At 42.7% G+C, this 14509-nt stretch overlaps 1 protein-coding gene across 2 annotated transcripts in view; it reads left to right on the top strand.

The window, feature by feature from the left end:
• The first annotated feature begins 1715 nt into the window (after nt 1-1715).
• The window catches only part of SEC63 (SEC63 protein translocation regulator), a 68779-nt gene continuing 55985 nt past the window's right edge, over nt 1716-14509 (top strand). The window contains exon 1 of one of the 2 annotated variants that reach the window (XM_089921898.1): nt 1716-1880. In XM_089921898.1, coding sequence (XP_089778024.1) covers nt 1757-1880 — 124 coding nt within the window. In that variant the 5' untranslated portion in view covers nt 1716-1756. The remainder of the gene's footprint in view (nt 1881-14509) is intronic. The other variant, XM_022553830.2, reaches the window with a different exon arrangement.

Below are 14509 nucleotides of genomic sequence, written 5' to 3'. Positions count from 1 at the left end.
TCTGTTTTATTTCTTCCCCTCTAATACAGTCTTTGAAAACTTCACACAGAAAAAAGTGAGGAGGGGAATGCAGAGCAAATGATTTTCTAAAATTTCCTTTCAAAATGGGTAGTTAGGACATTTGAGAGGGAAGACAGAATACATGTGAATATAATCTATTATGAAGGAAGTCGTCACTGATTATGATAAATAATATTTTTGAGGACATGAAGTAAAAGATGACATGTGACCAGATTTCTCTTCCAACACTGGAAGGCATATTGAAAGGAACCTAGTAAATAGACTATATAGCCTTAAAATGAGTTTTTAAAAATACAGTGTAATATTTGTTTATTGCATTGGTTTTCCAGTTTTCACTATAACTCCCTTTAATCTTCACAACGACTCTGTGAGGTGACTCGGGTGGGCCTTTCCTTTTGGTCCCCTGAGGGGAGGTGGAGATGCTGGGATAGGCTCCAGCCAGGGCTGCCGCGGGACCGTGGGGGTCATTCACGGATCAGGGCACCAGCCCTCTCAGCTCCCAGCTTAGCTGACTCCAGCCTCTGGGATCTCACAGCTGGCAAGGGCAGAGGCCGCGGAGAGCGACTGCTCCCCCAGCCGTCTCTCCTCGCAGTGCGGATTCCTGCCCACACTCCGCACGCGAGGGCCGGCCGCTCTCAGGGATATGCGAAGGTCGGCGACGAGGCGGTGGTCAGGGCACTGGCTTTGTGGCGTCAGCGTGATCTGGGTTTAAATCCCCAGACGTTTCTTTATTGTGCTTCACTTTAGGCAATCTCTCTCAGCCTCCATTTTCCCATCTGGAGAGCGGGCATGCTTTGATTCATTCCAAGGGGTTCGCCGACCATTGAATGATTTAAAGCAATAAAGGTCTTTGCCTACTGCCTGTGTCGAAGAAAATGCTATAAATATTATTAGCTCTGGGATAGGTAGGTCACCATCTCTACCGGCTTGGGGAATCTCCATCTGCAAAGTGGGCGCAATGTAGATTGCAGTCTCTTAATAGCAAACGTTGCTTTGCCAGAAAACCCCTACAGCCAAACCCCTCACCATCCCTCCCCACCGCCCTGCTCCCGCGCCCTATTCTGACCGACCAGTGTTTCCAAACTGGAGGAGCGGATCCGGAATTTAAGGAAACATTCTTATCAACCAGGGAAATTGAAAAGTGAGAGTGCAGGACAGGATGGGTAGGGATGGGAGACAGGGGAGGCAAGGAAGCCTCACCTCTGCTTCGAATGGGTGCGAACCCGGTCGCAGTCAGGTGAACCGCCCGCGCCCACTGCTCGGCCGGGAAGCCTCGGCTGGGACCCTGTAAACCGACCCTCAGGACCCGGAGCTGGACCCTGGGAAAGGAAACTGAGGAGGGAGGGGGAGGGACTTTAGGGGTAGGGGCGGGGCCTTCAGGGAGGGTCTACCAGAGCTTGAGGGGCGGAGCTGAGGCTAAGCGGGCAGGGCTAAGGGCGGGAGCTCGCAGAGTTCTTCGGCTGCGCGCGCCACGTCTCTCTCTGCGAGCTGGTTGGGGAGAGGCGGGGGGCAGAGGAGGGAAAAACCGCGCGGGGAGGGAGCTATCTCTTCTCGCGAGAGCTGGGACCTCAGCGGCGGTGGCGGCGGCGGGTCCGTGAGAGTAGCGTGGGGGCGGGGAGGAGAGGCGGCGGCGGCGTAGAAGCTACGCCACACGCGGCCGGGGCGCTGGGAGCTCGAAAGCAGAGCGGGGTCGTGGCGGCGGTGGTGAGAAGAGGAAGGCGGCGGAGGGGGTGCCATGGCGGGGCAGCAGTTCCAGTACGATGACAGCGGGAACACCTTCTTCTACTTCCTCACCTCCTTCGTGGGGCTCATCGTGATCCCGGCCACATACTACCTCTGGCCCCGAGATCAGAATGCCGGTGAGTCCTGCCGGCAGCAGCCAGTGGACACGCGCAGGCTCCGCCGGCCCCACCGGGCCGCGCCGCTCCCACCCGCTCCGGCCCAGCCCGCCGCGCCCGGGGTGATACCGCCCGCGCGGCCGGGCCTCGAGTCCAGGCGTCCGCCGCTGGCCGGGCCCGGGCTCGGCGGTGTTTCCCTCTGTGCCTCCCCGGGTTCCTCTCCACCCCCTTCATTGTCCCCCTCGGGAGTTTCGCTTTGCACCCTGTCCCCCATTGTTCTGGACGCTCCTTGCAGCCTCGTTTTGCCTCTTTGTCTTCTCTGCCTCCAGTTTTATTGGGTATTTTTCTTTACGGAGGGAGCAGGGTGGGATAGGGAGGATGGGAATTGGGAGGTGAGAGAAGAGTTGGCCAAGGAGGAAGCCGAGCGTGCAGGCTGCACTCTGAGCCCCCAGGCCACGGTCTTCTTACCCCCACAGCCCAGTTTCCCTGTTGCAGCGGTCGTTACAGATGTTTCGGGCACCGTGTGAGCTGGGTGGCAGGTATAGGACTCCATCTGAGCTCGCCAACCGCCCCTCCCCCCGTGCCTTTCCCCCGTTGCTTTTTCATTTGTTCACTCACACTGTGGTGGGGGGGGGGGGAGTTGGAAGCAATGCCGTTATTCCCCTTAGGAAAAATTAGGCTTTTCTCTCTATTTCCGTTTCTTTGGAGTATCCTGTTGTTTATGGCGGAAAAAGTGCAAGTATGAAGGAAGGATTAAGTCTTCTAGGTAGTCCAGTTGTGAGGTAGCTGGTACGTTTGCTTTTAGTTCTGAATCTTTGCACATTAAACAACGTCGGATTAGAACACAGAATTATTTAGATTCTTTGCAAGGCATTTTATGTTTGGGTTTTGGATTCCGTTTGTTTCACTCTACTAGGATATATGGCCGGTGATATTAAAACCGATAGAACTGCAAGGCCTTAGTAGGTCGTTTGTGGTAGCGTTAACAGTAACAAGTAGCTTTTGAGTAAGAACATTTAGGGAAGGCTTTCTGTTTCACAAGAGCTATGCTAACTTGAGTAAACGGATTCTCTCAAGTTGGGTGTGGTGGGAGTTTGGGTTGTCCAGGTGGTATACTGTACTTTGGGGGACACTGTTACCAGTGAAGCATGGAATCAAATCGGAACTTGTTATGCTTTAAGACTGATTCAGTGCTTTTAGCTACTTACAGTTTCACAGGAAAACTAAGTAAGCTTCAAAAATCAAATATTAAAATATCCTGTTGTGTTATTCAAAATTACTACTACAGATCCACATGCTTTATTCAAAACGCTTGAGGACAGGTATGCTACAGAGTTTCTCAAATTTTAGAAAGATAGTACCTACCCTAACAAGCCTTTAAGGGTCTAAAACAGCACCGATAATCAAATTAGTATCCCAACTGCAAAATATGACTATGAATAAAGGTTATAAGTAGCCTTCTATCAGTCCAAGTCACCAAATTATGTTCCTGCAAACATCTAGGCATGTAATTTTGAATTTCAGAGTTCTTATGGCAATATTGACTTTTCAGGGGTATCTTCTATATGAAAGCATAAAAAGATTTACCCAGCAATTGTACATTAAAGTTGAGTTTAATCTTTGTTTAGCTTTTTAAAAAGATGACACATTTGGGGGCTTTCAGTTTCAAGGTGACAGTTGTTTCAGTGTTGCTCTTTTGGAATTGCTGGGCTCTTGAGTCCATCAGAAAGCATGGCGTCATTTCAGATTGGAAAATGTAGGGTTTGACAAATAGAAATAGCTTGGTCATTGGCATATTTGACGCGTTAATTGAAGTTACTCTGTTATCCAAAACATTATCATTGGAATCCTTTTGCCTTGATTTTTGTCTAATCTGTTGGGCTAAGTGTGCTTATAATTAATACCCCTTTTAGTAGTTGAAGGGTCCTATTTATCTTACTCTCTTGGTTGTTTGCAAATTGGCTGAATAAGATGACTGAATACTTTTTCAGACCTTTATGGGCAAAAGCTCTGTGTGAAGTAATAATATGGAGGGTTTGGATTTCCTTAGAATAGTGGTTCTTAAACCTCATTAGAATCACTTGGGGGACCTTTTAAAAACACTTAGACCCATCACCAGATATTGTGATTTAGTTGGTCTGGAGTGGGTGCTGTGTATTGGTTTTTTTAAAAGTCCCTATGTAATTGTAAATTGTAACTAGGTTTGAGTAGTGTTGCTAAGGTAGGTAGTGGTCTTTTGTTGGAGTTGTCATTTTGGGAGGTGGTGTATTTCTTTTGATATGTGCACTTTCCTGAAAACAAAAAAACCTCTAATGTCTTAGCTTTTTTATTTTACAAAGCTAAGAAGTACTTACTGTAGAATAGGGCTGTAAAATTCTTGTAGTTGAAAGTAGAATATTTTTGTTAAAGCAACTTTAATAGGTTTATAATGATATTTGACAAGAGAAAATAACTGTTTCTAATTATTAGAAATTCAAATAATCCAGAGAGGGCTTTTATTGTTTCCATAAGTTAAGGATTATAGATCCTTTGAATTGAGATAAAATATATCACTGCTTTCCCCAGATTTTGGAGGTTTTTTTTTTGACTCCTTGATCTTACTTTTTCAAGACTGCCTAGTTTTGAAACCTGGATCTGCCAATTACTGTGTTATCTTAGGCAAGCGATTTAATTTCTGTGTTTTAGTTTACTCATTTGTGAACTAGAGACAGTAGTTATCTGTTTTATAGAATTAAATTAATAAAATAGATATATGTAAAATGTTTAGAACAGTGTCTGGCACATATTGGGGCACTTAGCTTCCGCTGTTTTTGCTGGTTACTTAGACTTTGTGGAACAGTTTGATTTGGTACACTTATGTACTCAGATTTTTTCCCCCATTGTTTGAAAGGATTAATGAAACTTTTAAAAAAAAAGTTACATTCCTTTATTCTTCTTTGCTTGCTCCCTCTCAAATAGTGTACAAGTGATTTAGCTCTCTGACTTGGGAATGTGAGTAGGAGTTCACTTTTAGTGTTTAGTAGTAAAGTAAAAAACGCTGTATTTGAAGTTAGAAGTTTTGGTTTTAAGTTCCAGTCTAGTCCCTGTTTAGTTGTTCTGAGCTCTCATCCTCATTTTCTAGGGGTGATGATAATAACCTGCCCTACCTACCCAAGAAGTGATTATGAGAAGCAAAGAAATAAATGCATATAAACATGCTTGCTTGTAAAACTAAATATACTGTAGAATTTTCTTCATTTTTCAAGTATTTATAGAGCATAATACTTTGTGCTAGATGCTGCCTCTAGGTGATGGATCAGATTTTTTTTTTAAAGCTTTTTTTTATATTTATTTTTTTATTTGGGGGCAGCATTGGGTCTTCGTTGCTGCACGTGGGCTTTCTCTAGTTGTGGCGTGCCGGGGCTACTCTAAGTTGCGGTGCGTGGGCTTCTCACTGTGGTGGCCTCTGTTGTTATGGAGCACAGGCTCTAGGCACATGGGCTTCAGTAGTTGCAGCACGCAGGCTCAGTAGTTGTGGCTCGCGGGCTCTAGAGCATAGGCTCGGTAGCTGTGGCACACAGGGCTTAGTTGCTCCGTGGTACGTGGGATCTTCCCGGACCAGGGATTGAACCTGTGTCCCCTGCATTGGCAGACGGATTCTCAACCACTGCGCCACGAGGGAAGGCCGATGGATCAGGTATTTAAGGGCTTATAGCTTTTTTCTTAGTAAGTTGCATATACTCAGTGCAGAAAAGATCAAAGGAACAGAACAAAAATTGCTTGTAATTCCATCACCCAAATCACCCAGAAGTGATTAAACATTTTGGTGTGTGCATCCCCTTGGGAAGACTTTAGACATAGTCCCTTTTCTTGTTGGGGGGAGCAGCTTTGCTGCTGTTCATTGAATGTTGACTAGCCTCAAGGATGGGTAGTGCTGAATGCACTCACTGTAGCACTTTAAACTAGACTCAAGTGTTACCCCAATTTTATTAATGAGAAAATTGAGCCCTAGAGGAGGTAACCAACTTGTCTAAAGCAATATTGCTACTAGGTGGAAGATGGAGTGTTGGACCCAAATCCATCTTATGCCAAAGCTTCTCTTGTTAGCCACTACCTTATACTCTCTCCTGTAATTACTATAACACATTATAATAAGTATTAAAATGATAAGTGGAAAGTGCTGTGGGAGCACAGAGGAAGGAGAGAATAATTCTGTTTGGGGATTTGGGTGTTTAACGTAGAGGAGTTGATTTGAGATAGGTCTTAAAAGGTAAATGGGAGAAGTGCATTCCAGTTGTAGGGGAAAGCATATGCAAAAGCGTGGAGATGTTCAGTAAGTGGTAAAGATTTAATGTGATTGGCACTTAGGAGCAAATCAACCATTTTATACTTCATCCTATAAGTTATTGGGTAAATAATGGAGGTTTTTAAGTAGGATAATTTACATGGTCAGTTTTGCTTTTGTGGAGCTTTGAGTGGAGAATGGTATGGTGAGAGGTGGTGGTGTCTGGGTGGGGAAAAACTAGATGGAGAAGGAATCCATTTCAGAGGCTTATTAGGCCTTTGAGATGTCAGCATATAGGGGAATGAGCAGGTTAGAAAGAGAATTCTAAGATAGCATGGGCTGTTTGTGGAATATAAGCACCGTGGAGGGAATGAGAGAGTGGAGTGCAGATTTTGTTTTTTGTTTTTTTTTTTTGCGGTACACGGGCCTCTCACTGTTGTGTGGCCTCTCCCGTTGCGGAGCACAGGCTCCGGACACGCAGGCTCAGCGGCCATGGCTCACGGGCCTAGCCGCTCCGCGGCATGTGGGATCTTCCCGGACCGGGGCACGAACCCGTGTCCCCTGCATCGGCAGGTGGACTCTCTACCACTGCGCCACCAGGGAAGCCCTGGAGTGCAGATTTTGAATTTTTCATTCATTTCTGTTTTGTTTCTCTTCCTCTTAAAAGCTGTTTGGTGATTGGTCCAATAATCTCATATTAACTTTTATCAGTTTTAGGGTTTAGTGCAGGGAAAAGGATGGGAATGAACATTTTTATTTAAAATGAAATGTTGGCTTTATCTATTGATTTATCTAGATAATTTCTAATTACAGTAGAGTTATCTCAATCTCTTGTTTAGTGGATTTTTTAACAGAAAAAACTAGCTAGTTATCGGTTTTGTGTTCAAAGGAGTATATTTTATGAATGTTCATATTCCACTTAGAACATATAGTCTTCCTAAGATTTTAGATTTTGAAGGGGTATTAGAGATCTGAGTAGTTTGAGTCATTTTAAAGTAGTCATTTCCTCTGGGTTCTGTCTGGACAGAAAAGGTATCAGACGTGAGCATATACACATTTAAGTCCCACGTCATAGAGGAAACTTGGCAGTATGAATTATAGTACAACATTTAGGTTTTATAAATGCAGTGACAGACATTGGATTAGTAAATGCATTTATAAAATTGTTTTTAAAGGCCATCTTGCATTCTTGCTTGATCTTGGAGAACCTGAAAGACAAAGATAGGCTTACTTTCATATAAAATAAAATTTTCAGATGTTCATTCCCTTAATTATACTTTACAGGTCATAACAAATATATCCGTATTGTACTCAGACTTCCTTTTAAAAAAACGTCCCATTACCAGACTCTGTTCATGACAAATGTTGTTACACCATCTCACCGTCACATTGAAAGGCATTATTGTTCATTCTCTTAATAAGCGAAACCAAGTCCCCCTAAACCCCGAGTTCCTCTGCCAAGTTTATGATTAATCTATCTATTCAAAACGTTATTCCCTTTCTTGTCCCATATCTGTTCCCCTCAAGATTGAGGAGTATCAAAGGAAAGGGGGATTGAAACCAAGCAGGAACCTGCCAGGTACAAAAGCCCCTCCATGTCCCCCATTTCTTGTTTGTAGAAAAAGACTTTAGTCTCCTAGGCCTTCCTTGAGTTCCAAAGAGTAGGCATAGGTAGCTACTAAGTAGGGAAGTGAGGGAATGCAGAAACAAAGGAAAAGCAGTTAAACAAGAAAAGTAATGACAATAGTTCAGGGATAAAACAGAGTCCTAGTTCCTCCTCAAGGGATATACAGAACTATCTGAAGGATCTCTTGGAGTTGTTCTTCAGGAACTAAGACCTGTCCCCCGCCCCCAACCCTGTGGTGACTTGCAGCCCTCACCCCCAGATGCTGCCTTTAAAAACCCTTGCCTGAAAACAGTTGGGGAGTTTGGGTCTTTTGAGCATAAGCTACCCTACTCCTTGCTTGGCACCTGCAGTAAATGCTGTACTTTCCTTCACCACAACCCAGTGTCAGTAAATTGGCTTTGCTGTGGCAGGTGAGCAAACCCAAACTTGGGTTTGGTAACATAAGGTGTTCCTTACATTTTGGAATTATATTTGTCAGTATGGATGAAGGAATTTTCTTGTGTAGATTCCAGATGTTTTTCACTTTAGATTTTTGCCTCTTTAGTTAAATCTAGTAGTTATTGATTGAGCATTCACTGTTTGCCTGTACTAGGAGCAGCAGATGGTACAAAGATGAATGCAGTGTAAATATAGTCTTTTGATAGAGTTTATAATCTGGATGGAGTGGGAGAATTAGGATTAGACAGATACACAAATTATTATATCCAAAGCACAACAAAGAAAGTGTAAGAGAAGTGAAAGCAAGTGCTATGGAAGTTAGTTGGATAAAGTATTTGCATCTAGTTGGGGGTGGTAGTGGGTATCTAGAGGTGAGAAAAGGCTCTTCAGAGTAAGTTGATTTTGACTGGACTGTTAAAGGATGAGAAGGATTTAATGGGTGGAATGGAGGGAGGAGGTGCAAAGAAGTCACATGAGCAAAAGTGTAGAGCCTGGAAAGCAAGAAACATGTTTAAAGTACAGATCAAACCAGTTGCAGCAGAGTTCCCAGAGTGAAAAAGTGTGAGAAAAGGCCAGAAAACTTGATTAAGTCATATAGAAAACCTTATATGTTCAGCTGAAGAGTGTATATGTGATTTGGTTGACAGTGTCATTTTGAACATTTTAGAACACTTTTGCAACTGTGCTATATGCAAGTTAATGTAATAACATCTCATAGGATGAGACAGTATAGAGATTGAGAAGCAGACAAGAAATAATATGGGCCCAAACAATGGTGGTAGCAATAGGAAGGTAAGGGACATACTTGAGATATCACTTGATATATTACTTTTCTTTTAAAATTTTTATTGTGGTAGTATGTATATAAAACATAAAATTTGTAGTTTTAACCATTTAAAATGTACAGTTCATTAGCATTAATTACATTCACAATGTTGTGCAACCATCATCTTTCCAAAATTTTTCGTCATCCCAAATAAAACTGTGTACCTGTTGAGCAATAACTTCTCATTCTCTCTTTCCTTCAGCCCCTGGTAAACTCTAAGCTACTTTTTTGTCTCTGTAAATTTGCCTATTCTAGATATTTCATATAAGTGGAATCATACAATATTTGTCCTTTTGTGTTTAGCTTATTTCATTTAGCATAATGTTTTCTAGATTCATCCATGTTGTAGCATGTATCAGAACTTCATTCTTTTTATGGCTGAATAATATTCCGTTGTACAGATATACCACATTTTTATTCACTCATCTGTTGATGAACACATGGGTTGTTTCTGTTCTTTGTCTTTTGTGAATAATGCTGCAGTGAACATTGGCATTCAAATGTCTGAGTTCTTATTTTCAGTTCTTTGGGGTATATTCCTCGGGGTGGAAATCCAGTTGTTCAAGCAGTATTTGTTGAAGAGACTGTTCATTTTTCATTGAATGAACAATAGCCTTTTCAAAAATCAGTTGGCTCTAGACATGTGGGTAGTCTCTATTTTTGTGGGATAATTTATTGAGCATAGTTTACCAGTGAGGACCTCTTAATTTTAGAATACCTCAAGGCTGAGTCCTTGACTTCTTTTCCATCCACACTTACTCCTATGGTGATCTCATCTGGTCTCATGGCTTTAAATATCAGCTGTGTGACTCATAAAAACTTATATTTCCAGTCTAGAACTCTTTCCTTGAACTCCAGACTTCTGTATATGTAAGTTCCGAGTCCACATTTCCATTTGCATATCTAATAGACATCTTAATATGCAAAATACTGATGTGATTTCTGTCTCCCCTCTCCCCAACCTTCTTGACTTATAGTCTTCTCCATCTCAGTTAATCACATCTGTTTCTTCAACTGTTCTGGCAAGAAGCCTTAGAGTTATTCTTGGTTCATCTCTTTGTCTCATATGTCACTTCCAGACTTTAGTGTGTCCTGTTGGCTCTACCTTCAAATTATTATATCTAGTCTGACCATTTCTTATTGCTCCACCACCACCACCACCACCCTGTTTTATTGCCTGGATTATCATTAGCCTTCCAACTAGTCTCATTGTTTCTACCCTTACTCCTTGCAGTCTTTTCTCAAAATAGTAGCAGAGTGATCCTTTTAGAACTGAAGCTGGCCCATGTCACTCTTCTGCTCAGAACCCTTTAAACCTCTCCCATCTCAATCACAGTAGAAGCTAAAGTCATTAGAGTGGCCTGTGAAGTCCTTCATGAGCTTTTTGACTTCATTTCTTATACTTTCTCTCTTGTTTCTTCCATTCCAGTCATACTAGCCGCTCTGCTATTCTTAGGGCACATGAGGCACACTTCTTTTGAACCTTTATAGTTGCTGCTCCCTATGCCTGGAATGCTTTTTCTCTAGTAGCCACATTACGACCTCCCCCATCTCCATTATGTTCTTGCTCAAACACCATCTTCTCAGTGTTGCCTTCTTTGAGCACCTTATTTAAAATTGTTAAGTTTTTTTCTACCTTCAAAGAAGCTCTTCCCTTTTTCTGTTTTATTTCTCTTCATAACACTTGTCATCTTCTAATATACTATATAGTTTACTTAATTTGTTTATTGCTTTCTCCCCTGCTAGAAAGTATGGTGTGTGAGAGCAGGGGTTTTTGTTTTGTTTTCTGCTGTATCAGTGTCCAGAAACATCCAGGCACATAGTAGGTACCCACCAATATTTATTTAATAAAGGTGTTCTCTACATTCTATACAAATATTTATGTAGTGCTTGCTATATTCTTGGCAACTGGAAAGGGCAGGGCTGATTATGTATATGACAACAATGTCTGCCTTCAAGAGTTTGAGTACAGATTAGTAAAAATTGGATTTAATACTGGCTGCTGAAGAATGGTGGTGCCATTCATGCCAACTGCTGAAAAGAATGTATAGTCCTACTTCCTTTTTTAGAAGAAAGCTATAAAAATGTTAAAAATTTTAAATTTAGTAATTCCACTTTTGGGACACTGTTCTAAGGATATAGTTCTAAATACTCATAGGACCAAAGAAAGATGCTGTGATATTGTGACTTATAAAAATATATTTTGGTCATCTGAATGACCAGATATATGGTTCTTGTATATATTTGGCCTTTATCCACAGTTCCTGCTCACAACTTCCAAAATCCTTGGAATTTCCTAAGTGTAAGAGTGATACAGGTATCTTTTGTTATGTGAATGAGGTGACTTTTGGAAGCACTGAAAAGGGACCCTGCTGGTTACCAGGAGAACCAACCATGTGATTAGGGGGTTGGAACTTTCAGTCCTACCCCTGATCTCCAGGGATGGTAGAGGGGCTAGGGATTGAGCTCAAATGCCAATGGCCAGTGATTTAATCAACCGTGCCTATATGAAGCCTCTATAAAACCCCAAAAGGATAGGGTTTGGAGAGGCTTCTGGGTTGGTGAACACATGGAGATTTTGGGAGAGAGGTGTACCTAGAGAGGGCATGGAAGCTCCTCACCCTTTCCCCAAACCTTGCTCTATGCATCTGTTCCATTTGGCTTTTCCTCAGTTGTATCCTTTTATAGTAAACCGGTGATATAGTAAGTGAAATGTTTCTCTGAGTTCTGTGAGCCACTTTAGCAAATTAATCAAACCAAAGGAGGAGGTGGTTGGAACCCCCCAGTCTATAACCTCGGCTTGCGATTGGCATCTAAAGTAGGGGGGCATGGATGTACAGTCTTGTGGGACTGAGCCCTCAACCTGTGGAGTCTGATGCTAACTCTGGGTAGATAGTGTCAGAACTGAGTTGAATTTTCGGACACCTAGCTGGTATTCCAAGAATTACTCGTCGAAGGTGTGGGGACCCTCCCCACCCCTACGTTGGAAATTGAGTCTCAGAACATCCTTTTTAAATGCCCATAATACCAAAAAATCAGAAACAATTTGTATGTCGAATTATAGGATGGTAGGTATATTATGGTGTCAATTCATTTGGTTATTAGTAGTCATTAAATGATGTTTACATTGAGTTTCTAAACATGGGAGATATTTAGAAATTAAAAATTACAGGTAATGTGATTTTAACACAAACTTTAGCTTTATGTGTTTGTGTCTGTCAATTTGTACGCTGGTACATTATAGAGTGCTGCCCTTAAATTAGCATTTGTATGTCCTGCTTGTTCTTCTGTCTGAGAAACTATCTCTTGGGCATCAGCTGCACTGGGGAGAAGTAGTAGATGTCATCATTACTGCAGAAGTGTTCTTGAGGGCCTTGATTGAAGCAGCCCCACAGCCCCTCTGATTGAGGGAAGCACATTGCCCCTAGAAATTAGTTGCTGGAATTATCTTGTTCTTAGAGAAGTCTTTCCTGAGTATGTAACTTCAACCTTGCCAACTTTCCTTTCTTCCTTCCTCCTTCCCAGATGTTCTCTGAAAGAGGACTACAAAGGAAACACATTAAAATGTTATTATTGATTATTATCTGGGTGTCAGAATGGTGAATACTTTCTTCCTTCTGCTCTTATGTGTATGCTCAGTTTACTGTATGAATTTGTATTAATGTCTAAAAGCTTATTCAAAGAGTCTTTGGCTAGATTGGCTATGATGGAATGAGCCAATCATAGCCATAGAAGGAGGAAGACATTCTCTGTACCTCTTATGTCTGCAGGCCCTTTCAGCTCAGTGAATTGTCTTTACTTTGGGGTATGTAGTGTTTAAGGTCCCAGTGGGACATACATCCTTGTGTGTTTTTTTTAAAAATTAATTAATTAATTTTATTTTTATTTTTGGCTGCGTCGCGTCTTTGTTGCTGCGTGCGGGCTTTCTCTAGCTGCGGTGAGTGGGGGCCACTCTTCGTTGCAGTATGCGGGCTTCTCATTGCAGTGGCTTCTTTTGTTGCAGAGCACAGGCTGTAGGTGCACAGGCTTCAGTAGTTGTGGCTCGTGGGTTCTAGAGCGCAGGCTCAGTGGTTGTGGTGCACGAGCTTAGTTGCTCTGCGGCACGTGGTATCTTCCCGGACCAGGGCTCGAACCTGTGTCCCCTGCATTGGCAGGCGGATTCTTAACCACTGCCCCACCAGGGAAGCCCCATCCTTGTGTTTTAAATTGCCATTTTTTTTTTAAAGCTAGTATTTCTTTACTGTAACAGTATTTGGGTTTCTCTATTTCTTTTTCTCTTGTTTTGTCTTAGAAATAATCAACCTTTGACTTGGGCTATGGATTATCACTTGAGATAAAGGTGAAAAGAAAAATAGAGTGGTAATGGTAGAGGAATGGATGAAGAGTAAGGTAGCTAACAGAGTAGCTGTGTTGTTGGCTGATGAGATGGCAGGGTAGAGAGGACCCTTTAATAGGGTCTTGGGTCATATTTGAGAGTATGCTAAGGAGACATAGCATCCTTCTCAGGGACCCACTTGCAGCACACTATAATCCGTTTAGAATTCTCCACTATCTTGCACCTCTAGTTCAGTTTAAGAAATGTAATTTGAGGGACTTCCTTGGTGGTCCAGTGGTAAAGAATCTCCCCTGCAATGCAGGGGACGCGGGTTTGAGATCCCTGGTCGGGAAACTAAGATCCCACATGCTGCGGGGCAACTAAGCCTGCGCGCCACAACTGCTGAGCCCGTGCACCTCAACTAGAGAGCCTGCGTGCCACAAACTATATAGCCCACAAGCTGTGGAGCCCGCGCCACAACTAGAGAAGAGAAAACCTGCACGCCACAACTAGAGAAAAGCCCATGTGCCGAAGCAAAAGATCCTGCATGCTGCAACTAAGACCCGATGCAGCCTAAATAAATAAATAAAATCTGTTAAAAAAAAAAAGAAATGTAGCTTGAAATGAATCGTTCCTGCAGTTGAGACTCCCCTTCTTTCCTTAGTATTATCTTCTGGCTTAGAGACAAATGGCTCACAAAACCCCCTGTGTCCTACAGATATGAGGGATGGTTTGCTTTTCTTTTGGATCTTGACACTTCTATAGCAAATTGAGCTAAAACAAACAAAAAAGAACTGGTTTACCATCCCCTCCCCCTCAAATTTATGTGCTACGTTGCCTTGTCCCACACTCTTTAATACTGAAGTCCTTGTGGCGGTTTTATTTGTAGTACTTTTTTTTTTTTTTTTTTTTTGCGGTACGCGGGCCTCTCACTGTTGTGGCCTCTCCCGTTGCGGAGCACAGGCTCTGGATGCGCATGCTCAGCGGCCATGGCTCACGGGCCTAGCCGTTCCGTGACATGTGGGATCTTCCCAGACCGGGGCACGAACCCGTGTCCCCTGCATCGGCAGGCGGACTCTCAACCACTGCGCCACCAGGAAAGCCCTGTAGTACTTTTTTTAAAAATAAATTTTTATTGTTTTTTGTTGTTGTTGTTTGTTTGTTTGTTTTGGGCCACGCC

This window comes from Delphinapterus leucas, chromosome 12 (genome assembly GCF_059928025.1).
Source record: "Delphinapterus leucas isolate spDelLeu-1000000601 "Yukka" chromosome 12, BTC_Dleu_Yukka2, whole genome shotgun sequence".
NCBI classification, from domain to species: Eukaryota; Metazoa; Chordata; class Mammalia; order Artiodactyla; family Monodontidae; genus Delphinapterus; species Delphinapterus leucas.
This window is presented reverse-complemented; position numbering and strand designations above follow the sequence as displayed.